Source organism: Rhinopithecus roxellana, chromosome 7, assembly GCF_007565055.1.
Source record: "Rhinopithecus roxellana isolate Shanxi Qingling chromosome 7, ASM756505v1, whole genome shotgun sequence".
NCBI lineage: Eukaryota > Metazoa > Chordata > Mammalia > Primates > Cercopithecidae > Rhinopithecus > Rhinopithecus roxellana.
Window position 1 is genome coordinate 30,626,136 of NC_044555.1, and position 27,503 is coordinate 30,653,638.

General features: G+C 40.6%; 1 protein-coding gene and 1 pseudogene across 1 annotated transcript in view; both read left to right on the forward strand.

Annotated features, from left to right (window-relative positions):
- Nucleotides 1-27,503, forward strand: part of EFHC2 (EF-hand domain containing 2) — a 336,667-nt gene that overhangs the window by 150,623 nt on the left and 158,541 nt on the right. The window contains exon 8 of the mRNA XM_030934607.1: nt 18,824-19,012. Within this exon, the coding sequence (XP_030790467.1) occupies nt 18,824-19,012 (189 nt within the window). The remainder of the gene's footprint in view (nt 1-18,823; nt 19,013-27,503) is intronic.
- LOC115898735 lies at nt 20,239-22,259 on the forward strand (annotated as a pseudogene).

A 27,503-nucleotide genomic window follows, 5' to 3' on the forward strand; every position in this document is an offset into this window, starting at 1 on the left:
TCCACTGATCTTATTCAGATTTCCTCAGCTTTTCTTGTATTCATTGGTATGTTTGTATGTGTGTATTTAGTCTATACATTTCATCACATGTGTAGGTTTTTGTGGCTACCACCACAATAAAGGTATAAAACAGTCTTATCACCACGGGGATTCCTCATGTTATCCTTTTATAACCACACCTCCCTCCCTTCCACCAACTTCCCCAACCCTGCCATTCCTAACCCCTGGCAACAACGAATCTGTTTTCCATTTCTAAAATTTTGCTATTTCAAAATGTTACATAAATGGAGTCATAAAGTATGTACCTTTTGGAATTGTTTTTTTCCACTTGGTATGAGTCCCTGGGGATTTATCCAGTTGTTGTGTGTATCAACTGTTCATTCATTTTTACTACTGAGTAGCAGTTCATGTATGTATCACAATTTCTTTACATTTGCCTTTAGAAGGACATTGGGGCTATTTCTAGTTTTTAGCTATTATGAATAAAGCTGCTGTGAAGATGTATGTGCAGGGTGTGAGCATACATTTTCATTTCTCTAGAATAAGAGCCCAAGAGTGCAATTGCGTGTTATTTGATGCTTACGTGTTTAATTTTACAAAAAGACTATCAAACTATTTTTGAGAGCAAATTACCATTTTACATTCCCAACAATATGAGTGATCTAGTTTCTTTGCACCCTGGTCAGCATTTAGTGTTGTCACTATTTTTATTTTAGCTGTCTGATAGGTGTGTAGTGATATCTCATGGTGGGTTTAGTTGGCATTTCTCTGATGGTTAATGAATTAAATATCTTTTCATGTGCTTATTTGTCATCTGTATATCCAGCTAAGTGAAATGTCTGTTTATGTCTTTTGCTCATTTCTAATTTGATTGTTTTTTACTAAGATTTATTTATTTATTTATTTGGAGGTAGAGTCTCACTGTGTTGCCCAGGCTAGAGTACAGTGGCGTGATCTTGGCTCACTGCAACCTCTGCCTCCCAGATTCAAGTGACTCTCGTGCCTCAGCCTCCCAAGTAGTTGGGATTACAGGTGTGAGCCACCGTGCCCAGCCTTGTTTTTTTTACTGTTAAGTTTTAAGAATTCTTTATGCATTCTGGATACTAGTCCTTTGAGATGTGGTTTGCACATATTTCCTCTCAGTTTGTGGCTTATCTTTTCATCCTGTTAACAGTATTTTTTGTAGAGCCAAAGTTTCTCATTTTGATAAGGTCTAATTTATCGTTTTTTTCTTTTATGAGTTGTGCTTTTGGTGTCAAGTCTAAGGACTCACTGCCTAGCCCTACATCCTGTGATGGTTTATTTTGAGACAGGATTTTACTTTGTTGCCCAGGCTGGAGTGCAGTGGCACAATCTCAGCTCACTGCAGCCTCAACCTCCCAGGTTCAAGCAATCCTCCTGCCTCAGCCCCCCAGTAGCTGGGACAGCAGGTGTGTACCACCATGCCAGGCTCTTTTTTTTTTTTTTCTGTAGTGACAGGGTTTTACCATATTGCCCAGGCTTGTCTCAAACTCTTGAGCTCAAGAGATCCACCTGTCTCGGCCTCCCACAGTGCTAAGATTACAGGTGTGAGCCACTGTGCCTGGCCTCCTGTGTTGTTGTTGTTTTTTTCTAAAGGGTTTATAGTTTTACATTTTATATTTAAGTCTGTGATCTGCCAGGCATGGTGGCTCATGCCTATAATCCCAGCACTTTTGGAGGCTGAGGTGGGAGGATTACTTGAGGCCAGGAGTTCAAGACCAGCCTGGGCAACATAAGGGGACTTTGACTCTACAAAAATGATAATACAAAAAAAGCCCCGTGTGGTGGCGTGCAGCTGTGGTCCCAACTACTCGGGAGGCTGAGGTGGGAGGATGGCTTGGGCCTGAGAGATGGAGGCTGCAGTAAGCTGTGGTCACACTACTGTACTCCATCATGGGGGACAGTGTTTGACCCTGTCTCAAAAAAAAAAAGTATTTGATCCATTTTAAGTTAATTTTTATTTAAGGTGTGAGATTTAGGTCATGATGAACTTTTTTGGCCTATGGGTGCCCAGTTGCTCAAGCACCATCTGTTGTAAAGAATATCTATCCTTCCATGGAATTACTTTTGAATCTTTTACAAAACCATTTGAGCATATTTGTGTGGGTTGTCTTTTGAGTTGTCTGTTCTGTTCCATTGGTCGCTGTATCTATCCATCTGCCATTGCCACACAGTTTTTATTACTGTATCTGTATAGTAAACCTTAATACCAGGTTCAGTTCTTCCTCCCACTGTATTTTTCTTTGTCAAGGTTATTTGTCTTTTTTTGTTTTTCCTAAAATATAAAGAAAATTACTCTTTAGATCACTTAATCTTATTCTGCTAAAAAAAATTAAAAGATAGCTTTTAGAGACTGCATACATTAGTTTGTAATGCTTTCTCCTGAAAGTAATGGAATACCTGACCAATAGAGGTTTAAACAAGCAGGGATTTATTTTTTTCACCAAGTAGGAAGTCTGGAGGTGTTTACCGGTGGAGGGTGTCCAGCTTCTTGGCATTGTGAACAAAGAATTGGACAAAATGTGCAAACAAAGCAAGGAAAGAATTAAGCAACAAAAGCAGAGATTTATTAAAAATGAAAGTAAACTGCACAGTCTGGGAGCAGGGGGAGCATAGGGGCTCAAGAGCCCCTTTATAGAATTTTCTGGGGTTTAAATACCCTCTAGAGGCTTCCCGTTGGTTACTTGACGTAGACCCTATATAAATGAAGTAGTGGCCCAGCAATCAGTTTGACTGGTTGGGGAAAGCAACCAATCAGAGACTGAAGTGAAGTTACAAAGGTTACACCCTATGCAAGCATCTGATTGGTTGTGGAAAGCAACCAATCAGAGACTAAAGTGAAGTTACATAGTTACACTCCTATGCAAACTTTCTGCAATCAATCAGAGATACTTTTTGCTTTCTGCAGCCAATCAGATACTTTCAGTTTTCCATCTGCCATGCAGAAAAAGGTGGGGATCGCAGGGGGGTTGCAAAGGGAGTAGCCTCCCTTGGGTCCTTTTGTTACTTAGGTGTGGAAAGTTGTGGTTTTCCTTTTGATTTAGTTCTAAGAAGTCAGCGTGAATTAGCCTTAGGTTCCCTGCCTCCAGAACATATTCTCTTGCCTCAGAGGTAGGTGGCTGCTGGCACATGTTTAGAGGCTCAATTTTGCCTCAGCCAGCATTTCTGCAATCTTGCCCATGATCCCAAGATGGCTGCTGCAGCTCTAGGGATCATGTATACATTTCAAGGCAAGAAGAGGGGAACGTGACCTGCATCTGTCCCTTGGCTCAAGGGAGCAAAAATCCTTCAGAGATTCCAAAACAGATTCCTAAAAAGAGGCTGAGGAAACAAGTGCAGTGTTTAGCTTTTTCTGGAGTTTTTAAATGGAGACTTGCAAGGGAGAAGGAATTTGGGAATGGCTGCGCGAATCAGCTACAATGAGCCAGTGGTTTCAACTTACTTTGGGGAAAATCTTTAGAATTCTCTTTATTGACTGGTGCCTTGAGTTCAGTTATTTAGAGAAAAAATATCAGAGCCTTGTGAGAAAGATTCTGCAGATCTCCAGATCTTATTGATTTAAATTTTGTTTTTCACTCTACAGATTTAAATATGTTATTAAATATATAAAATCAATCTTACTGTTATTTTGAGTTGATGGCTAAGAATCATGACCACAACACTTTTTCAAGTTAGTTTTAGAAAGAGAGGAAATTAGCTTAAAAAATGTTTGAGGTTTTCTTTGGCGTGCCTTTTTAATTTGCACATTTGGGGTTAGTTTTTGAGTGATTTAGCTTAATTAATAAGTAATGATGGCTTTCACGCTCTTATAGTCTTACACTGTCAGATCCCACTATACCTGAGGCGATTTTGTTATTTTCTCTGGGAGGTTTGCAGTATCTGCTGAATGACTTTTTCTTCTCCATAAAAGTAAAGAATAAAAGAAAAGAGAAAACGAATTTTTAAAATAAATATTAGATGAAGGAGGAAAAAACCCCACACTATTCACAGAATAGGAGCAAATTAGTCCAGAACCTGATCAGACAGAAATATCTAAGAATGATAGTTTTAGATAATTCTATATCAAATTTTCTATTAACCTAAAAAAAGAAAAATAAGTTTTGTTAATGTTTATTGAAATATTAAATATTAACTGTCTCTCTTCAGTTCCCAAATTTCCAGTAACTGCTGGTGACTGTAGAGGCATTTCTACAGCACTCTCTTTTAATACTTCCCCAGCTTTTAAAAGATTGAGTCTAGATCCAATTATTTGGTCCATTTCCTCCCTTCTGGGTCATGGTGGATGTTTTGGCTGTTATATTTGCCAAAAGCAAAAGTAACAATTCAACCCTGATGACTTAAACAAGGAGACATCTATTACTTTTCTCAAAAAAGCACAAAGAATATGAGGCCTAATGCTTAAGGGCTCTGGTGTTGGATTTGCATTCCTGGATTCACCACTTAATACTAGTTGAGTGACCTTGGGCAAATTACTAAAACTCTGTCTCTCAGAATCCCCATCTAGGCTGGGCACAGTAGCTCACGCCTGTAATCCTAGCACTTTGGGAGGCCGAGGTGGGCAGATCGCTTGAGCTCAGGAGTTTGAGACCAGCCTGGTCAACATGGTGAAACCCCGTCTCTACAAAAAATACAAAAATTAGCCAGGCATGATGGCATGCATCTGTAGTCCCAGCTACTCAGGAGGCTGAGGTGGGAGGATTGCTTGAGCCCAGGAGGTTGAGACTGCAGTGAGCTATGATTGTGCCACTGCACTCCAGCCTGGGCTACAGAGTGAGACCCTGTCTCAAAGAAAAAGTCAGACTCCTCATGTATAAAATGGGGATGACGATAGAATATACTCATAGATTTTCTCTCTGAGGATTAAGAGCATTAAAAAAATTTGCATATCTCATTTATTAATGAGATTAACCATATTTTAGTATGTTTATTGGCTATTTCCATTTCCTTTTTTTGTGAAGTGCCTTTTCAAATCCATTGCCCATTTTTCTGTTGGGTTTTCCCTTTTGTAGTGTACATATATGTGAGATAAAGAGTGGTATTTCCATATGTGTATACAATGTGTAATGAGCAAATCAGGCATATTTATCACCTCAAATATTTATCATTTCTTTGTGTTGAGAACGTTCAAAATCCTCTCTTCTAGTTTTTTGAAAATATATAATAAATTGTAATTAAACATATTCACCCTACAGTGCTACAGAACACCAGAATTCATTTCATCTATCTACTGTAATTTTTTATCTGTTAACCAACCTCTCCCCACCTCCTCTTCTTCCCCTTTCCAGCCTTTAATACTCCCAATGATTAAGAGAATTTAATGTGGCTGGACATGGTGGCTCACTCCTGTAATCCCAGCACCTTGGGAGGCCGAGGTGAGTAGATCACTTGAGCCCAGGAGTTCAAGACCAGTCTGGGCAACATGGTGAAATCTCATCTCTACAACAATTACAGAGATTAGCAGGGTGTGGTAGTGTGCACCTGTAGTCCCAAGTTACTCAGGAGGCTGAGGTGGGAGGATAGCTTGAGCCCAAGAAGTCAAGGCCGCAGTGAGCTGTGATCACGCCACTGCACTCCAGCCTGGGTGACAGAGAAAGACCCTGTCTCAAAAACAAATAAATAAATAAATAAAAATTAATGCTTCTAAAGTGCTTAGAATAGTGCTACAGTTGTTAGCTATTATGGCAACAGAAATGACATTTGTATTTGCTTATCTAGCTCATGGTGGTCCTAGTAAGCTGTCCCATTCTTACCAAGCACCTCACTCTACCTGCCTTTGTCCTGTGGTTGTCAAGCATCTGGGCTTTTGAGTGTAGCCTAGAAAGAAACAAGAGACTGCTGTGCTGGGGTTCTAAAACAGAGGTTGCAAACAGATCAACAGCTCCTAATGTAGATGACTATAGCCAGCTTCTCAGTTTGGATTAACTTTACGGTTTCCGTAGCAGCCTTGATAACTAACTGATTGATCAACTTATGCATGTGATAAAATTGCCCTTCCAATTTTTAGCAGCGAGGAAGGGGTGCTGATGTTAGCTTTTAATTTGATATGAAGCAGAGTCTGGATTTGGCTGCCACCTTTCCAACAGTGGTAGAATGGGAATCAGGGAGTTGAGATGCCAAGGAGCACTGATATAGGATCTAGGAATAGTTATGTTCCTAACTTTATCATTTGCTAAGACATTTGCTAATTTCCTTGAATTGAGACTGAGTACCAATTCACAGTCACTATGGCAAAGGGTAGGTTGCCATGCCATCTTAAGAGGCTATAATGGCAAATCTCAAGCTTGTGTATGTGTGTGGGGGTGTGGAGGTGTGGGGCAAACATTTTAAACAAATGCCCTATGGACTGTTACATCATATCAAACAAATTCTCAACATGTTAGTTTCTAAGGTATAGAATTCTGAATTGAAATCTCAAGCTAATACTCTAATAGTGCAAAAATGGAGTTTTGCATGCTATGTCAATTAGAATAACAATAGCAATTGGCATCACTGAACTTAAAAAAAGTGTGTGTGTGTTTTGTTGTTTTGAGTTTGAATGTGTGAATTCACAACTCACAAGCCAAGAGTTTTGGAGAGGTTTTAGCAATAGTTCCTTTCATGCTAAAAACATTGTTTTAAATAATTAGGTGTGGCTGATTTTATTTTATTTAGCACGAGAATTGGAAATATTTAACAAGTATCTGGATAATACTCTTTGGGTGGAGAATTTGCTCATAAATTTAGCAGCAACTTGGTTGAATGAACTGCATTCTGACTTTGATATATTTTGGTTTCTCCTCAATTTTTATAGCATTGTTGGATTTTATGGGCCCCACATGCTTCCATACAACTCTGTTGGCCTTGTTGGAGTTTAATGTTTAAAATTAAAAGGCCCTGTCATATGATATTCTTAGTTATTGTTACTATTATAACTGGACAAAGATATGCTGGTAAGAGTTTGTAGCAATTGTGTGTGTGTGTGTATGCGGGCGGTGCGGGGGGCAGGTGTGCAGTGGTTGCTGCCCCTCAAAGAAGCAAGCATGTAGCTACCCAATGGGTTCTTCTCACCCGCTGCCCAGATAGAGCCGATTTATCAAGACAGAGGAATTGCAATAAAGTTTCATATAATCAGAGCCAGCTAAATGGGAGACCAGAGTTTTATTACTCTCAAATCATTCTCCCTGAAAATTTTGAGACTGAGGTTTTTAAAAGACAGTTTGGCAGGCAGGGGCCTAAGGAATGGGGAATGCTGATTGCTGGTTCAGGGATGAAATCATAGGGAATTGAAGCTGCCGTCTTGCACTGAGTCAATTCCTGGATGGGGGCCACAGACCAGATGAGCCATTTTACCTGTCTGGGTGGTGCCAAAGGATCCATCAGAATGCAGGATCTGGAAATTATCTTGAACACTGGTCTTAGGTTTTATAATAGTAATGTTATCTATGGGAGCAATTGGGGAGGTTAGAAATCTTGTGGTCTCAGGCTGCGTGATTCCTAAGCCATAATTTCCAATCTTGTGGCTAATTTATTAGTTTTACAAAGGTGATCTGGTCCTCAAGCAAGGAGCAGGGGTTTGTTTCGGGGAGGCACTGTTATCATCTTTGTTTCAAATTTAAACTATAAACTCCTCCCAAAGTTAGTTCGGCCTATGTCCAGTAATGAACAAGAGCAGCTTGGAGGTTAGAAGCAGGATGGAGTCGGTTAGGACACATTTCTTTTACTGTCATAATTTTTGCAAAGGCAGTTTCAGGCATACCTCTTTTGCCCTTGTTTTTTCCAGCCCCTTCTCTTTCTCTTGCGGTGGTGGTGACCAGGAAAGGAAGGTTAGCCTTGTGGAGGGCTCTTGAATTTCAATCCACCTCTTCAGCCTCCTTTAGAAATACTAGCAGAAATGAGCCTTATACCCCATAAGATGTTGTTTAAGTGTCTGAGTTTGCTATTTAAGGCTCTCTATGGATTGATGTCTACATTAACTGTTCCAAGTTCATGTCCCACTACTGTAGGAAATGCCCCTGTGTCTAACTTCTAACTGGGTCTAGTCCTGGTCCTTCAACATGCTTCAGCATCTTTTCTCTTACTCTGCCCAAATTCAGTGCATGGTTCAAGGTTCACTTTAAGACTCAAATTCCACATGAAGTTTTCTCTGGCATCGACCACTCCGTAGTATACTTCTTTGAATTCCTATAGCCCTAATCTATATACATAGGGTTGGCTGTTTGCTACAGTGGGTTGCCCAAAAAATAAATCTTAAAAACAGATGGTATGTTTAAGTCGAAGAACTATTGACTCATACCTATCAGACCCTGTGTTAAATGTTGAGTATTTCTTATTCAGCATTTAACATGTGGCCCTGCTTCCATGGAACTAAGAAAAACAGTGTTAAAAGTGACATTTGACCCAGGAATGAAGTTCAGATAATTAATGTTCATGGAGCAAATATTATGGCCAATAATGTCATAAAAATGGAGATAAATCTATAAATCTACTTGAAAAAAATATATAAGCTCTTAGGTTGGTTAGTAAGGGAATCATGCTTGGTCCCTTTTTTTTTAGATGGAGTCTTACTCTGTCACCCAGGCTGGAGTACAGTGGCACGATCTTGGCTTACTGCGACCTCCACCTTCCAAGTTCAAGTGATCCTCCTGCCTCAGCCTTCCAAGTAGCTGGGACTACAGGTGCATAACACCACACCTGGCTAATTTTTATATTTTTGGCAGAGACAGGGTTTCACCATGTTGGCCAGGCTGGTCTCGAACTCCTGTACTTGGTCCCTTTTTATTGGAACTCTGACTCAGTTCTCTCTAAAAGCTAGTACCGAGTCCTTCTTGAGAAAACAAAATAATAAATACTAACAGGCAGGCACAGTCACAGATATTCTCTCACTTAGTCCTAACCACTGTCTTGTGAAGCAGGTATTATTATTCTCACTTCAGACATGGCAAGCCAGAGGCCTCTGGAGAAGTAAAGTGATTGCTCCAACATCACATGGCCCATAGAGGCAAAGCTGGAAGGTGAATGCCAGGCTTCTGATGCCAGATCTCCTGTCCTATCCTTTATGACCCTATTACTCCCTGGTTCTGCTCTCCATTCCAAATGTTTGATTATTAGATTTAAGGGTGCCTAAGCCAGGTAACATGAACAGGGAAAGATCAGCTGACAGTATCTGATTTTTTGAAAATAATCCACAGCTTATGTTCTATTCATTCAATAGATGCTCATTGAACACCTACTATGTGCCAGGCCCTATAGTCCTTACTGTCAGAAAGTACAAAGTCTAGTATAAAATGCAAGTATATAAATAGGAAACTATAGTATAATATGCTGATTACAGTGATGACTATACAGGAATTATGGGTAGAGAATGAATGAATCAAGAATAAACCTTGCGAGATTGTTTGTTTCTGTCTGTACCACTGCTGCCCTTTCAAGGAGCACATGTATTATTTTTTAAAAAACATTTTATTCCCTGTTCTAGGCACTTCGCCTGGCCCTGGTGATACAGCTGGGGGTGGGGGAGGGGAAAGGGTAAGTTCCTAAATAGTTAAAGACAGGGTAACCTTCCAGACTTTAATAGAAGATCTATGCAGGAACAGAATGTTCTGTCTCTGGCAGTCAGAGAAGACTTTAAGAGATGACATTTAGATGATCTTTTATTTATTTCTTGCATTTTTCTGAGCTTGGGTTATTTTAAGGAAATTATAAATACTAGAAACTCAAGAGTTTTGATTTGCAATACCTTACCTAGAGCTGTTCAAAGAGCCATATGGTTCACAAGCTATTTCTGTTCCCATGATTCCGCTGAAACCATTCTCGTCAAGGTCACCAGCCACCTCCATGTTGCCAAATCAGGGGGTCAAGTCTCAAGCCTCGTCTTCATTTGACTTATTAGTAGCCTTTAACACAGTTAGTCATGTGTTCCTTCAAATGCTTTCTTTATGTAGTTTCCATGATACTGAACTCTCCTGGTGTTCTTCCCATCTTACCAGCTGCCCCTTTTTAGTCTTGTTTGCTAATTCTACCCCATCTCCCTGATCACGTAACATTGGGATATTTTAAAGCTCAGTCTTGGACTTCTTTTCTGCACTGTCATCATTCATTCTAGCACTGTAGCCTTAAATACCATCCATCAACTGATGTATATCAAATTTTTATATCCAGCCTTGACTTTTTGCTTGAACTTCAGACTCCCATATCTACCTGCTAGTCCACATTTCTACTTGCTTATCTGAGTGGTATCTTGAATGTAACATGTCCAAAACAGAATTCTGGACTCCTGTGCCTGCCTCCTACCTCCAGAATTCTCATTTAAGTTCTCTCCCACTATTCTGCACCCCAGCACCTAAAACTCCATTCTTCTCATTGTTCAGACCAAAATACTTGGGGTTGTTAACAATTCATCCCTTTTTCCACACCCTACATCTACTCTATTGGTAAATCCTTTTTGTTCTACCTTCAAGATACATACAGAACTTGATCACTTCCACTGTCTCTACTTCTATTACCCTGGTCTAGGCCACTATGATTTCTTGCCTGGACTATTGCAATAGTCCCAGTTCTTTGTATGGTGACCAGAGCGATCCTTTCTATGCCCTGCTCAAAACAAAATCCAGTGTTCTTTAAACCCCTAAGGCACTGGCCCCTGTTTATACTCTTAATCTCATGTCTCAAGTTAGAGGACTCTAGACCTTTCAAACATTAGAATAATGTGGTGTGCTGCAAGGTAAGGCCTAACAGGGGAGGTTGTATGACAATCCAGAGTGCAGGAGTGAATGGAGGGGAGAAGGGACTCTCGGTGACTGCAGACTACTGTTTCGTGAAACATGAAGATAGAGGATGGGAGGGAGTGAAGACAGTAATGAAAGCAAGACTAAGGGCTGAAGGAGGCTTTTCTTCCTCTAAGAGGTGAAAGACTTGAGTGTCTTTATGAGTCCATTGAAAGGAGGTCATGGAAGGGAGAGGCTAATGCTGTTGATCACTGACTTACCAGGGACACAAGCAAGCCAGTACTGGAAGGAGAGACAGAGACCACGTGAATATGGAGATAATAAATTGACTGCAGTCACTTTTGTTTGCTTAGGTGCGTGGCTTTATCCCACCACTTCACTCTGTCTTCTGACCAGAGCCTTCTAAGTATCTTCAGTCTAACCCTTCCCAGCCCTTTTATTATGCCTGCCAGTCAATCCCAGCACCTTCTCCCTTGTTCTGCTCCAGGCTCCTGAACACTGTGGATGTGACACAGCTCCTGAGGGTCACATTGCTTCCTGGATCACTATTCTTCTCTGTCTCCTAATTCCTGCCCTCCTCCTAGGTGCTTTAAACTTATCTACTCCAGGCCAGGTGCAGTGGCTCATGCCTGTAATCCCAGCACATTGGCAGGCCAAGGTGGGTGGATCACCTGAGGCTGGGAGTTTGAGACCAACCTGGCCAACATGGTGAAACCCCATCTCTACTAAAAATACGCAAAAATTGCCAGTTGTGGTGGTATGCACCTGTAATCCCAGCTACTTGGGAGGCTGAGGCAGGAGAATCGCTTGAACCCAGGAGGCAGAGGTTGCAGTGAGCCGAGATTGCACCACTGCATTCCAGCCTGGGCAACAGAGTGAGACTCCGTCTCATAAAAATACATAAATAAATAAATTAAATAAATAAATAAATAGTAAAAAAAAAACTTATCTACTCCTGTGACATTTGTTTGATAGGGTCAGAGGCTATGAAACTTTAGAAGCATACATGCTACCTTTGGAATTTAAAAAATGTATCGGATGCATTGCCATGGATCCATGCCAACTGATCCATTATTTACTTAATATCTCTCTGTGAATTGAATCACTTTTGGAAAACTAAAACCTATTTAAAAGGGAAACTTTATATCCTTACCATAAATGAAAACCACACCATTTGATCTAAGTGGAAGGTCATGGTAAGAAAAAAAGAAAACAAAACAGTGTTTTTATATCTGATGCCTGTAAAATGTTATGAGCCTGAGGCCTGCTTTCTTTTTATAGGCAAGTATTTGGGAGTATAGTCAGTACTTGAGACTTACCCTTGCCTTAATCAAAAGGAAGAGGATAGAGCAAGATGAACATTCTTGCATACCCGCTGAAATCATCTCCATTACCAACTAGAGTGGCATTCCTGGAAAGAGTGAGGCCCGGGTGTTTGTGTGCAGAGACAGTTAGCTCAAGTGTTGGCATGCTGTGGCTTGCTTAATCAGTTTCAGTTTAAGATTGGTTGAAGATCTTCATGTTAAGATATGGCAGTGGCCTCTTTAAAAGTCTTTTGTGCCTGTCGCGGTGGCTTACGCCTATAATCCCAACACTTTGGGAGGCTGAGGCAGGCGGATTACTTGAGCCTGGCAGTTCGAGACCAGCCTGGCCAACATGGTGAAACCCTGTCTCTACTGAAAATACAGAAAGAGCCAGGTGTGGTGGTGGGCACGTGTAATCCCAGCTACTTGGGAGGCTGAGGCAGGAGGACGCTTGAACCTGGGAGGTGGAAGTTGCAGTGAGCTGAGATCGCGCCACTGCACTCCAGCCTGGGTGACAAGAGTGAGACTCCGTCTCAAAAAAAGAGTCTTTTGCCTTCAGACCTTCCCCCTTCCAACCCACCCTACCCACTCTTAGTGGATCTGTCTTCAGATTTGCTGCCTCATATTGTCCCTGTGTCCCTAGGGAAACTTTAATGGCTCCTTGTTGCCTATTTGATCCAGACACAAGGTTCAATTTGGCAACCAGTGAATCTACCACTCAAGTTTTACGGGCTTCTCATATCTGCAGCAATATGTTAGATGGTGAGGGGACATAGAAAAAGGAAGAAATACACACCATGGTCCTAGGGTTTAAAAAATGTGTCATCTGGTTGAGGAGACAAATCAGACATGAGTATGTGCACATATTATGGTGCATGTACACAACGAAGGGCTGGTGGTCAGGGAAGGCTTCATGAATCTGCCCATCCCTGGGCTTGGTCATCATATAGCTCATTTGTGGTGTGTGAATCTCATGCTGGCTGGGGTTTTCTTTTTTATTGTGGTAAAATATACAAAGTATAAAAGTTACCATTTTAACCATTTAAATTATACAATTCAGTGGCATTTAGTACATTCACAATGCTGTGCAACTGTCCCCACTATTTCAAGAAAATTTTCATCACTTCAAAGGAAACCTGTGCCCAGTAAGCAATCACTCCCCATTCTTTCTTCCTCCCAGTCCCTGGCAACCACTAATCTGCCTTCTGTCTCTGTGAATTTGCCTATTTTGTATATTTCATATAAATGGAATCATAATACATGGCCCTTTGTGTCTGGCTTTTTTCTCTTAGCATAACGTTTTCAAGGTTCATCCATGTGGTAGCACGTATCAGTGCTTTGTTCCCTTTGACGGCAGAATAATAGTCCATTGTATGGATATACCACATTTGTTTAACCATTCATCAGCTGATAGATATTTGGGTTGTTTCCACCTTTTGGCCATGGTAAATAATGCTGCTATGAACATTTATGTGTAAGTTTCTTTCTGTAGATGTATGTTTTCAGTTCTCCTGAGAATATACCAAGGAATGCAACTGCTGGATCATATGATGATTCTATGTTTAGCTTAACGAGGAACTGCCAAACTTTTCCACAGCAGCCATACTAGTGTACATCCCCACCAGCAAGGTGTGACTGTTCCAGTGTCTCCACATCCTCACCAACATTTATTTTCCATTTTAAAAAATTGTAGCCACCCTAGTGAATGTGAAGCATTATCCCATTATATGTATGTATATATGTATGTATGTATGTATTTTTGAGACAGGGTCTCTGTTGCTTAGGCTGGAGTGCAGTGGTGCGATCATAGCTTCATACCTCACTACAGCCTCAGCCTCATGAGCGCAAGTGATCCTTTCACCTCAGCCTCCTGAGTAGTTGGGACTGTAGGCATGCACCACCATGCCTGGCTAATTTTTGTATTTTATGTAGAGACAAGGTCTCACCATGTTGCTCAGCTGGTCTCAAACTCCTGGACTCAAGTGATCTGCCTGCCTAAGCCTCCCAAAGTATTGAGATTAAAGGTATGAGCCACTGTGCCTGGCTTCATTGTACTTTTGATTTACATTTCCCTAATGACTAATGGCATTGGACACATTTTCGTGTGCTTTTTGGCCATTTGTATATCTTCTTTGGAGAAATGTGTATTCAAGTCCTTTTGTTACATGCCGAAAGAATGAGGGTCATGGTCAACTCAGTATACTACTGGAGGCTATATGAGTAAACAGCAAACTGTTTCTCATAAATGCAGAATGTTGGCAAACTGACAAACTGTGTCTGCCACTCGGAAGGAGTGCTGAGGGCAGTCATGCCCCAAGCGCAGTGTTTCTTGTGATTAGGTACATCTGAAGCCTGTTAGTAATAATATGAACCTGTGATCAATTAAGGAGCTGACCAATCATTACCTACTCCCTCCTCATTCTACCCAATAAATACGAAGGGCTGTGGAAGCTCAATGGGGGGCGGTGGGGGGGCTGCCTTTGCTCACTAGAAGCAGAGAGCTCTCTTCTTCCCTGGACCCTTCCTTTAAAACAGTTTCTTTCGTCTTAAGTTTTCATTTCTATGTTTGTCCCCCTTCATTCAGTCTCGTAATGACGGTCTCAAGTAGTAACAGTAGTAACTCTTGTAATGACGGTCTCAAGTACTAACAGTAGTAACTGTCATAATGACGGTCTTAAGTAGTAACAGTAATAACTGTCATGGTGATGGTCTCAAGTAGTAACCATGGCAGTCTACCACATCCTTTGCCCATTTTTAAATTGAATTGTTTGTGTTTCTGCTGAGTTGTAAGAATCTTTATATATTCTATATAATAGACCCTTATATGATTTCCAAATATTTTCTGTCATTCTCTGGGTTTCTCTGTTTTTTAGAAATGACATCTCACTCTATTGCCCAGAGTGGTCTTGAACTCCTGGGCTCCAGTGATTCTCCCAGCTTAGCCTGTTAAAGTGTTGCTGGGATACAGGCTTGAGCCACCTCATCCAAACTTCATTCTATGGGTTTTTTCACTCTCTTGATAGTATCCTTTGACACACAGTTTTAATTTTGATGAAGTCCAATTTATTTTTCCTTTTGTTGCTTGTGCTTTTGGTGCCACATGTATGAAACCCATTGCCAAATCCAGAGCCACAGTGACTGGCTTCTTTTCTAGGGTTGGGAGCTATGGCTTGCCCAAGGCCATGTCCCCAAAGTCTCTCACAACTTAGCACCCAATGGATGCTCACCAGATGTTTGTAGAAGGGATGACTATGTAGTGGGATGTGAGCTGACCCTTGGTGGGGAGAGGGGTTTGTGTAGAGGTATAGCTTGACCAGGGACATGACTTTGAATAGACGTTAAGGTACCTTGTAAGCTGTAAGATGTGGTCTGACCGAAGGGGGGGTACACATGAACAAATTGTGGAATTCTGGGGGATAGGTAGCTGAGTGAGGCCTTCAGCGGTGGCAAGGGCTTCTTCCATGTGATTATGGAAACCTAGATCCATGGAGGAAACTTGTGAGTAGTGGAGAAAGCTCCTCAGGGAAGGAAGGCTGGCTGTGACTTCATCTTTATACCATACTCTCTAGAATAGGGCCTGGCCAGTATTAGGCCTTAGTAAATATTCCAGTGGCCTGATGAAGGAGACTTTTAAGATATTTACATGAGAGGCTTTTCATGATATAGTCCTCCTTATATATTCTACTCTAGCTCACCCTCCTTCCAAACTTGACCTTGACTTTCTTTTTTACTAGATTTGCCCCTCTCCCTAGGTGCTGTCAGCTCAGCTGCAGTACATCACTCATAACCCTGCTTGGAACATCCTTGCCTCTCCTCTCCTATCTAATTCATCTCATTCCTCCAGGCCCAAGACAGTATCCAGTTATCCACAGAACCTCAGCACTACTACTCCAGCACATCAGTGTGTGGCTCTGGTCAGCCATACACTTAGCCATACATTTACCAGAGCTTAGGGTCACATGATCTTAGGTTCAGATCTCAGGCTCCAGTAGTTACTATGTAACTTTGGGTGGGCCAGTCTCCCTCTCTCTGCCTTGGTTTCCTCATTGGAAAAATGGCAGTAATAACACTGATAAAACAGTTTTGTGACAGTGAACTGAGATCATAAATGAGATATAAAACCCTTAGTAAAGCATCCAGCTCATAGTAAGTGGTCAAAAATGGTAGCTGTACTGTTTTCTAGTTGTTTTCTGTATTTGGCTGTTCTCCTGTTGCTACAAAGAAATACGTGAGGCTGGGTAATTTATTAAAAATAAAAAGACTTAATTGGCTCATGGTTCTGCAGGCTATACAAGAAGTGTGGTGTTGGCATCTGCTTCTGATGAGGGCCTCAGAAAGCTTCTAATCATGGTGGAGGGCAAAGGGAGAGCCAGTATATCACATGGTGAGAGTGGGAGTAAGAGAGAGAAGGGGGAGGTCCCAGACTCTTTTAAACAACCAGATCTCATGTGAACTAACTGAGCGACAACTCATTTATAACTAAGGGGATGGTGTGAAACCATTCACGAGAGATCTGCCCCCACGATTCAATTACCTCCCACCAGGCCCCACCTCCAACACTGAGAATCACATTTCAACATGAGATTTGGAGAGGACAAACATCCAAACTGTATCATTTTATATATCTAAATCTTGCTTCCTCCACAAGATTGTGGGTTTTTTTCTTCAGAGCAGGGGCTGAGTCTTATGCTTATTTTAACTCGTATATTTGGCACAAAGCTAGGACTATAGTAAGTACTTAAGAAACATTTGTTGGTTTGAGGTGACTTTATGATTACTCAGAGTTACTTGCTTTAGGAGACAGTATATCATTATTAAATTCTATATTATTCCACTATTCATTTACTGAAATGCAACTTTTGCTTTGTTTTATGGGGATCTGGGACTGCCTTGTGGTAATCTGATTGTATGTGTGAGCAAGTGTGTGTGTGTGTGTGTATGTGTGAGAGAGAGAGACAGAGACAGAAAGACAGAGTGGAGGCAATGGTGGAGGTAGTGACAATTGATTCCCTAAGGGGCAGAGCCAGCTATAGCTCACCATCCTAATCACTGCATCTAGTTTTCCTCTCCCAGCCCTAGAGCTGGGCTGTTATCTGCCCAGGGCAGCTGTTATGGCCCTGACTTCCCTGAGGAGGGCTGCTCAGGCCTTCCTCATTCTTCCAGGCTGCCTTTTTCCACAAAAGGAAATGAGGTCTTTTTGACCCTATTAGACTTCTCTGCCAAGGCATCATGTTTTGCAAGAGGCTATTGCCTTGGCTATATACAGTCCTGGGCAATGTGCTAATATTAAAGAAGCAAATTCAGGATAATGGTTACCTCTGGAGAAGGGAGGCAGGGCTATGAGCTCTGAGATAAAGCTTCAGTTATCTCTGAGGTGTTTATTTTTTACGCAGGGCTATGGGACATATGAGTGTTCATTTATTATCATGAACATTATATAATCTTGAATTTGCTGCTTATTTCTATGCATGTATTATCCATAAATATTACCATATTTTTAGGGTATTTTCCAGCTTTATATATGTGTTGTGAAATTTTATGTGTACTTCAGCTACCTGTATTTTTTGCCTGACAGTTTTTGAGATTTGTCTGTTTTTCTGTTGGTTTGTTTTATGAGACAGAGTTTTGATCTTGTTGCCCAGGCTGGAGTGCAATGGCATGATTTTGGCTCACAGCAACCTCTGCCTCCCAGGTTCAAATGATTCCCCTGCCTCAGCCTCCCAAGTAGCTGGGATTACAGGTGCCCACCACCATGCTCGGGAAATTTTTTATATTTTTAGTAGAGACGGGGTTTCACCATGTTGGCCAGGCTGGTCTTGAACCCCTGACCTCAGGTGATCCTCCTGCCTCAGCCTCCCAAAGAGCTGGGATTACAGGCGTGAGCCACTGCGCCCGGCCTAGATTTGTCTATATTGATATATGTAATATGAGACTTTGTATTAATATTCCAGTTTATAAAGAGATATATGTATCTTTTCTGCTATGGGTAGACACTTTAGTGGTTTCCTATTTTTCACTTTTGCAAACAGTGCTATAACAAATAGTCTGGTATGCAGTTCCTTGTGCCTAAGAGAAGATACTTGTGTGGGAGTGGACTGGCTAGGCCATAGGACATATATGCCTCTCTCTTTGTTCGTATTGCCACATCGCTCCTCAGAGTGATTGTCCTACTTTACCTTCCCACCAGCAGTGCACAAATGTTGATGTTGGCTATGTCCTTGCCAACCCTTGGTAGTTGTATCTGTGCTTTCTCCTTTGTCTCCAGATCACCAGAAAAGGTGGGAGATAAGGTTTTGCAATTAAAGGAGAATGTCAGCTCTGAAGAATTTCCTGTTACATTTACTTGAATGAGGAAAAGATTTTGTTCTCTGTTTTGGTGAAAATAATGTTTAGATTTCTGTGGAAAACAGTTACATACACTTTTTATTCTGAAGCAGAGCAGTTTTTTCTTTTCTTTTTTTTCTGTTCGCATTCTTGGTAAACAAGTAGGAAAGACCAATTAGGAAGCTAATGTTCTAAATATTTACTTGCAGTAATAGTCATTTTTTAATGTTTTATATAGCATGGAGCATTAGGTTTATGTTTACCGCCTTTCAATGTTTTGAATTGGTTAAAATGAATTAAGAATGTGACACAACTTTATGGATAAAGATTGATCATAATTATTTGCCACTTTATTTGCATTTTTGTGAGGGAAAAATACATGGTGAGAAACTGTGTTGACATTTTACAAACAGGTTAGAAAAGTCATAAAGAGTAATTTTGGCTATTTTATGTTGTTTCTTATGTTCACAGGTGGGAAAGGAGAAGTTTCACAAATCCCAGCATTGGGGCTTTTGCAACAATGTTATGATGTTAGTGAGTGATGAAAAGCCTGGAATAGGTGGAGAACCACTTCTGGGACAAAAGATAAAGCCGAAATGTAGCATATATCCTAAAGGAGATGGAAGTGATGTACCATCATGGGTAGCCTTTGATAAACAGGTAAGTCACATGACATTGGGAGGAATGCAATCTTAGAATTTTACAGATGCTAAATAGCTTTGAGAAAGTAGGAGTCTTCAGTGTAAATGTTAAGGCTAGTTCTTTTTCTTTTAGCCTTTTCTACTTATTATTGCCTTTATTTTTAGTGTTTTATTTTTAGTGTTTCTCCCCTTGTCTTTATTTGTTTAAATTAACAAACATAATTGTATATATTTATGGTGTACAACATGATGTTTTGAAATATGTATACACTATGGAATGGCTAAATTGAGCTAATTAACATATGCATTACCTCATGTGCTTCTCTTTGTGATGAAAACACCATCTATTGTCTTACAATTTTCAAGTGTACAATACATTGTTATTAACTATAGTCATTGTGTTATACAATAGATCTCTTAAACGTATTCCTTCTAAGTGAAATTTTGCTTCTTTTGACTAAGGTTAGTTCTTCTGAAAAGATAAATTCAAAGTATCCTAAACAAAGAAAAATTATTTTTGCTCTGCTCTTTTTTGTCAGGCACATTGGTTGCAGGATGCCAAATGTTTATCTTTCTTGGCTAATGCTTATTAACCTTTCTCTCATCTTCACTGAACAGGATAATCTGTCCTATAGACACTAAGAGTCTGGTCAGATTGTCACTTTTGGTTTTGAGTTGCCATTGACTAAATAATTGTGTTTGAGTCTGAATGTGGCTTTAAATAGGAATAGAAAAATGCCTTCTCTTCTTTTCTCCATACTAACTAGTAATAAACCATAGTAATGATTCTCCATCCCTAAGGGCTAAAATGTGATATGGCAAGAAGAGTAGTGAAAGGAAGCGATGCCATTATTAGACAAGAGTTGGAATTTTTTAATGTATATGTCTATACACATACACACACACATACGTATGGACATATTGGCAGTTAGAAAAGGGAATGTATTTGAATATTTTTTAAAAAGGTGAAGATCAAAGGAAAGAAAAGGCAACCAGCTATATGGATATGCTGTGTTTATCAGACAGCCCTGTATCACAGCCCAATGTTCTGTTCTCCAGAAAGAACTAGTTATTAGATTATTTTAGATCCTGTAAGTGAAAGATAGTTCAGGACTAGATAAAGAATTGAAACCATAGCATGCTAAGTTTACCAGGTGGTTTTTAGCAGCTTTCAACACGGATTGATTGGCAGTACTTTGATTCTAATTAAAATGTCCTCAAATTTGGTAGAATTGACACATCCCCATGTCATCTGTGATAGGGTAGATCAATTAGAGTGCACATTTTTTTTTGAAGCCAACCGTGATCTAACAGACCACAGGGAGGCTTCTTTCCTGGGAAACCATCTCTCCTTTCAACATGGGCCAATATTCTTTTCTTTTCTTGGATTATTTTCAGTACCTGGCTCAGTGCTGGACCCAGAGCCCAAAAATAATTCTGGACTGACTGACTTGGGTGGATTATGCATAGTTTTCTGTTACTCTCAATCTTATAGGATGTTTACTTTGCATGGGCCAAAGAAAAGATTCTATTTTTACCTCATGTAAAAAAGAGGGTATTGACAATATTTTTAAACTAATCCACTACTGAATAAGTAACATAGGCCACAATGTATTAATATTAAACTATTCCCTTGCATTTCAAGTCAAAAAGTAATTTCATGTTTTTTTCAATATTTAATATATGCGTTTCAAGCCTATTTTGCAGGCCTTTAATTACTTATAAAGTTATGTAGAATATTTCGTGAATCTGGAATAATTTTAGCTTCAGACTACTTGAGAAAATGAAGAGCTTGCTCATTTCAGGTCTAACTAAATGCAACATAATTCCTTCAGTTATTTTGTTGGTCAACTTCTATTAAATATTCATTGAGCTTTAAATGAGACACTAAGACTGAAATATTTACGTGCTCTGATGAGACTGTGAACTACAGACTAGATCCTGGTTAATACCCCAAGCAAATTATAAAGCGCTTTCTACAATAGCGGTTCAACAAAAACAAGTCAACACCTGTTAATCATTTTTCTTAAAAATGAGACATTTTCGGTGCACCCCGTCCCAACCGCCCGGTCCAGGCCCCTCACTCTCCCCCGCTGCACCGCCACCGTGCTCTCCGTCCGCGTCCCGCTCGCGCACATCACGGACCGGCAGCAGCTGCAGCTCTCACGGCTGAAGGGGCTCAGCCTGGGCTACAAGGAGAACACGCCGCCGGCCCTGAGCGGGACCCGCGTCCTGGCCAGCAAGACCACGAGGAGGATCTTCCAGGAGCCCGCGGAGTGGAAAACTAAAGCAGCCGCCCCGGGCGTGGAGGATGAGCCGCTGCTGAGAGAAAACTCCTGGCGCTTTGTCATCTTCCCCACCGAGTACCATGATATCTGGCAGATGTATAAGAAGGCGGAAGCTTCATTCTGGACCGCCGAGGAGGTGGACCTGTCCAAGGACATTTGGCACTGGGAATCCCTGAAGCCCAAGGAGAGAGATTTTATATCCCATGTTCTGGTTTTCTTTGCAGCAAGTGATGGCATAGTAAATGAAAACTTGGTGGAGCGATTTAGCCAAGAAGTTCAGATGACAGAAGCCCGCTGTTTCTGTGGCTTCCAAATTGCCATAGAGAACATACATTCTGAAATGTATAGTTTCCTTATTGACACTTACATAAAAGATCCCAAAGAAAGGGAATTTCTCCTCAATGCCACTGAAACGATGCCTTGTGTCAAGAAGAAGGCAGATTGGGCCTTGCACTGGATTGGGGACAAAGAAGCTACCTATGGTGAACGTGTTGTAGTCTTTGCTGCAGCGGAAGGCATCTTTTCTGGTTATTTTGCATCGATATTCTGGCTCAAGAAACGAGGACTGATGCCTGGCCTCACATTTTCCAATGAACTTATTAGCAGAGATGAGGGTTTACACTGTGATTTTGCTTGCCTGATGTTCAAACACCTGGTACACAAACCACTGGAGTAGAGAGTAAGAGAAATAATTATCAATGCTGTTCGGATAGAACAGGAATTCCTCACTGAGGCCTTGCCTGTGAAGCCTATTGGGATGAATTGCACTCTAATGAAGCAATACATTGAGTTTGTGGCAGACAGACATGCTGGAACTGGGTTTGAGCAAGGTTTTCAGAGTAGAGAACCCATTTGACTTTATGGAGAATATTTCACTGAAAGACGAACTTCTTTGAGAAGAGAGTAAGGGAGTATCAGAGGATGGGAGTGGTGTCAAGTCCAACAGAGAATTCTTTTACCTTGGATGCTGACTTCTAAATGAACTGAAGATGTGCCCTTATTTTGCTGATTTTTTTCCCATCTCATAAAAAAATCAGCTGAAGTGTTATCAACTAGCCACACCATGAATTGTCCATCATGTTCATTAACAGCATCTTTAAAACTGTGTAGCTACCTCACAAACAGTCCTGTTTATTTATAATGCTGGTAGTATCACCTTTTGCCAGCAGGCCTGGCTGGCTGTGACTTACAATAGCAGTGACAATGGCAGTCTTGGCTTTAAAGTGAGGGGTGACCCTCTAGTGAACTTGGCACAGCAGGATTAAACAATCATTTAACCAGCACAGGCAGTTGAAAGATGCAGCCTCACTGCTTCAACACAGATTTTAATGTTTACTTAAATATAAAACTGGCACTTTACAAACAAATAAACATTGTTTGTACTCACAAGGTGATAATAGCTTGATTTATTTGGTTTGGACACCAAATACAAAGCATTCTCCTGACCACTAATGGGAGCCAATTCGCAATTCACTAAGTGACTAAAGTAAGTTAAACTTGTGTAGACTAAGCATGTAATTTCTAAGTTTCATTTTAGTGAATTAAAATGCTTGTTAACCAACTTTAAAGTCAGTCCTGTGTATAGATAGATATTAGTCTATTGGTGCCAGATAGAAGACAGGTTGTGTTTTTATCCTGTGGCTTGGGTAGTGTCCTGGGATTCTCTGCCCCATCTGAGTAAAGTGCTGTGGGATAAAGGAATCTCTCAGGGCAAGGAGCTTCTTAAGTTAAATCACTAGAAATTTAGGCATGATCTGGGCCTTCATATGTGTGAGAAGCCATTTCATTTTATTTCTTGCTGTATTTTCCCCAACTTCTAGTTGATAAGAAAAAAATCTTGAAGAGTTTTCATATGTGGCAGCTAAGGCAGTGTTGTCAAATTTCAAGTCATCCTTAAACAAAATGACCCACCTAAGATCTTGCTCCTGTTAAGTGGTGAAATCAACTAGAGGTGGTTCCTGCAAGTTCTTGTTTATTCTGGTTTTGTTTGTGTGTAAGTAGGTTGTGTGAGTTAATTCATTTATATTTACTATGTCTTTTAAATCAGAAATTTTTTATTATGTATGTCCGTTTAGATTTTGCCTGTAGTTCATACTTTAAAATAATCACCCAGTGTCTTATTCTAGCATTGTCTAAATCTGAGTATTATCTAGGGGAATCTTAAACTTCAGTAGGAAACCATGAGTTATTAATATAGTTTCCATTCAAATAGTAACTTCAGAAGGAAACAGAATTTTTTTAAAATTTTTTTTATTTTTTTATTATACTTTAAGTTCTAAGGTACATGTGCATAACGTGCAGGTTTGTTACATATGTATACTTGTGCCATGTTGGTGTGCTGCACCCATCAACTCGTCAGCACCCATCAATTCATCATTTATATCATGTATAACTCCCAATGCAATCCCTCCCCCCTCCCCCCTCCCCATGATAGGCCCCAGTGTGTGATGTTCCCCTTCCCGAGTCCAAGTGATCTCATTGTTCAGTTCCCACCTATGAGTGAGAACATGCGGTGTTTGGTTTTCTGTTCTTGTGATAGTTTGCTAAGAAGGATGGTTTCCAGCTGCATCCATGTCCCTACAAAGGATGCAAACTCATCCTTTTTTATGGCTGCATAATATTCCATGGTGTATATGTGCCACATTTTCTTTTTTTTTTTTTTTTTTTATTTTATTTTTTTATTTTATTTTACTTTTTTTATCAATTCATCATTTATATCATGTATAACTCCCCAATGCAATCCCTCCCTCCTCCCCCCTCCCCCCTCCCCATGATAGGCCCCAGTGCGTGACGTTCCCCTTCCCGAGTCCAAGTGATCTCATTGTTCAGTTCCCACCTATGAGTGAGAACATGCGGTGTTTGGTTTTCTGTTCTTGTGATAGTTTGCTAAGAATGATTGTTTCCAGCTGCATCCATGTCCCTACAAAGGACGCAAACTCATCCTTTTTTATGGCTGCATAGTATTCCATGGTGTATATGTGCCACATTTTCTTAATCCAGTCTGTCACAGATGGACATTTGGGTTGATTCCAAGTCTTTGCTATTGTGAATAGTGCCGCAATAAACATACGTGTGCATGTGTCTTTGTAGTAGAATAATTTATAATCCTTTGGGTATATACCCAGTAGTGGGATGGCTGGGTCATATGGTACATCTAGTTCTAGATCCTTGAGGAATTGCCATACTGTTTTCCATAATGGTTGAACTAGTTTACAATCCCACCAACAGTGTAAAAGTGTTCCTATTTCTCCACATCCTCTCCAACACCTGTTGTTTCCTGACTTCTTAATGATTGCCATTCTAACTGGTGTGAGATGGTATCTCATTGTGGTTTTGATTTGCATTTCTCTGATATGTGCCACATTTTCTTAATCCAGTCTGTCACAGATGGACATTTGGGTTGATTCCAAGTCTTTGCTATTGTGAATAGTGCCGCAATAAACATACGTGTGCATGTGTCTTTGTAGTAGAATAATTTATAATCCTTTGGGTATATACCCAGTAGTGGGATGGCTGGGTCATATGGTACATCTAGTTCTAGATCCTTGAGGAATTGCCATACTGTTTTCCATAATGGTTGAACTAGTTTACAATCCCACCAACAGTGTAAAAGTGTTCCTATTTCTCCACATCTTCTCCAGCACCTCTTGTTTCCTGACTTTTTAATGATTGCCGTTCTAACTGGTGTGAGATGGTATCTCATTGTGGTTTTGATTTGCATTTCTCTGATGGCCAGTGATGATGAGCATTTTTTCATGTGTCTATTGGCTGTAAGAATGTCTTCTTTTGAGAAATGTCTGTTCATATCCTTTGCCCACTTTTTGATGGGGTTGTTTGTTTTTTTCTTGTGTATTTGTTTGAGTTCTTTGTAGATTCTGGATATTAGCCCTTTGTCAGATGAGTAGATTGCAAAAATTTTCTCCCATTCTGTAGGTTGCCTGTTCACTCTGATGGTAGTTTCTTTTGCTGTGCAGAAGCTCTTTAGTTTAATTAGATCCCATTTGTCAATTTTGGCTTTTGCTGCCATTGCTTTTGGTGTTTTAGACACGAAGTCCTTGCCCATGCCTATGTCCTGAATGGTACTACCTAGATTTTCTTCTAGGGTTTTTATGGTATTAGGTCTAACATTTAAGTCTTTAATCCATCTTGAATTAATCTTCGTATAAGGAGTAAGGAAAGGATCCAGTTTCAGCTTCAGTGTCTTATTCTAGCATTGTCTAAATCTGAGTATTATCTAGGGGAATCTTAAACTTCAGTAGGAAACCATGAGTTATTAATATAGTTTCCATTCAAATAGTAAGTTCAGAAGGAAACAGAATTTTTTTTTTTTTTTTTTTTTTTTTAGACAGAGTCTTGCTCTGTCACCCAGGCTGGAGTGCAGTGGCACGATTTCGGCTCACTGCAACCTCCATCTCCTGGGTTCAAGCAATTCTCCTGTCTCAGCCTCCCGAGTAACTGGGACTGCAGGTATGTGCCACCACACCCGGGTAATTTTTGTATTTTTAGTAGAGACAGTTTCACCATATTGGTCAGGCTGGTCTTGAACTCCTGACCTCAGGTGACACCCCCCCACAATTCGGCCTCCCAAAGTGCTGGGATTACAGGCGTGATAAACAAATATTCTTTATAGGGCTACTTTGAATTAATCTGCCTTTATGTTTGGGAGAAGAAAGCTGAGACATTGCATGAAAGATGATGAGAAATGAATGTTGATCTTTTGGCTCTATTTGTTAATTGTATTCACTATTTGAACATTGTCCTGTTCTATTGTTAAGTTTTCTTCATCATTTATGGTATAGCCAATTTTTAAATCTCTGTAATATGATACATTTTCCCATCTTTTAAGTTATTGCTACCTAAAGTTAATCCAGATCATATGGTCCTTATACTTGTACAACATTAAAATGGAGAAAGGCAAAAAAAAAAAAAAAAAAAGAGAGATTTTCAATTTGTTGCCAGTTTTTCCAGTAGCTTTTAATCCTAGCAATATATCTAGCATTACGCTCTCAAATAATACAAAGTAAAAATAAAGGCGGTTCTTTGGAAAGTGTGTTAAAATTAATATTTGTAGTAGATGCTCTTTGTGCCCACCCAGATCCATGCTAGGGTGGTGCTACCCCACCCCCAGCTGTGACAAATGCTTTGACAAACAGCTCACACCTGTAACCCTCTCTGGAGACTTGCTCTTGGCTGATGGGAGTTGCATCTCTCAGAGACACCTGGGAGGTTACACTGGCCCCTTTCCACCAAGAGGGGGCAGCTAATAACTGATTTATCAAGGGTAAAAAAAGGTCAGCTTCCTTGCCTGAAGGAGGGATAATTCTTTGCTATGATTCAGGCTCCATAGCCCCTCGTGCATCAGGCCAAGGCTACACTTGACCTGAGAATGCATCCTTGCTTGCGCGGCTCATTTCTCTTTCCTTTGCTGCTTCCCTTGCACTCTTACAGGTTTCTCCCAAGAGTCTGCCCTTAATAAATCACATGCACTAAAATCCCTGTTTTCAGGCTCTGCCTCTATGGAACCCAACCTAAGACAACATTCCAGGTTTTAATCCGTAATTCTGAAAGCAACGACCAAAATGCCTTGCTCAAGTAGACTATCACATTACAAGCAGAGAAAGTGCCATTTGCAATCACCAAAAGGAGCCAGTATTTGTTATCCCGCATGGCCCCTGTGGCAGACACTTCTAGCTGTTTATCCTTTGTGCATTCTACCCTTCTTTCTTATGGGCAGAACAGTTTTATGCAGGCTGGAATTGTGCCCACTTAAACGTGTTACCTCCCCAGGCTCCTTGCAGCTAGGGCTGGCTGCATGACTCACTTTTGGCCAATGATATATGCATTAAGGTTTATTGGGTGGGGCTCCTGGGAAAGTTACTGTTTTTCTAATGAAAACAGGCTCAGCGGGTATGATTTCCTTGCCTTTTGCCCTCCTTTTGTTTTTCCTGTCTGGAACTAGTGTTACCGAACCAAACTGGGTCCATTTACCTGCATGCAAGGGAAAGCCAAACGTCAAAACACTAGGTTTTTTCAGCAAGAAAGGTTTATTGAGTTGATTGGCAAGGAGACAGGAGGAAACACTCAAACCTGTCTCCTGGAGCTGGGGGCTGGGTCAGGTTTTATAAGCATAGTGTAATGAGGTGTGATCTGATTGCATCTTGCAATGAGGTGATGCTGGGAGGCATAATCTAACTGGATCCTGCTATGGGGTGACACCAGAGC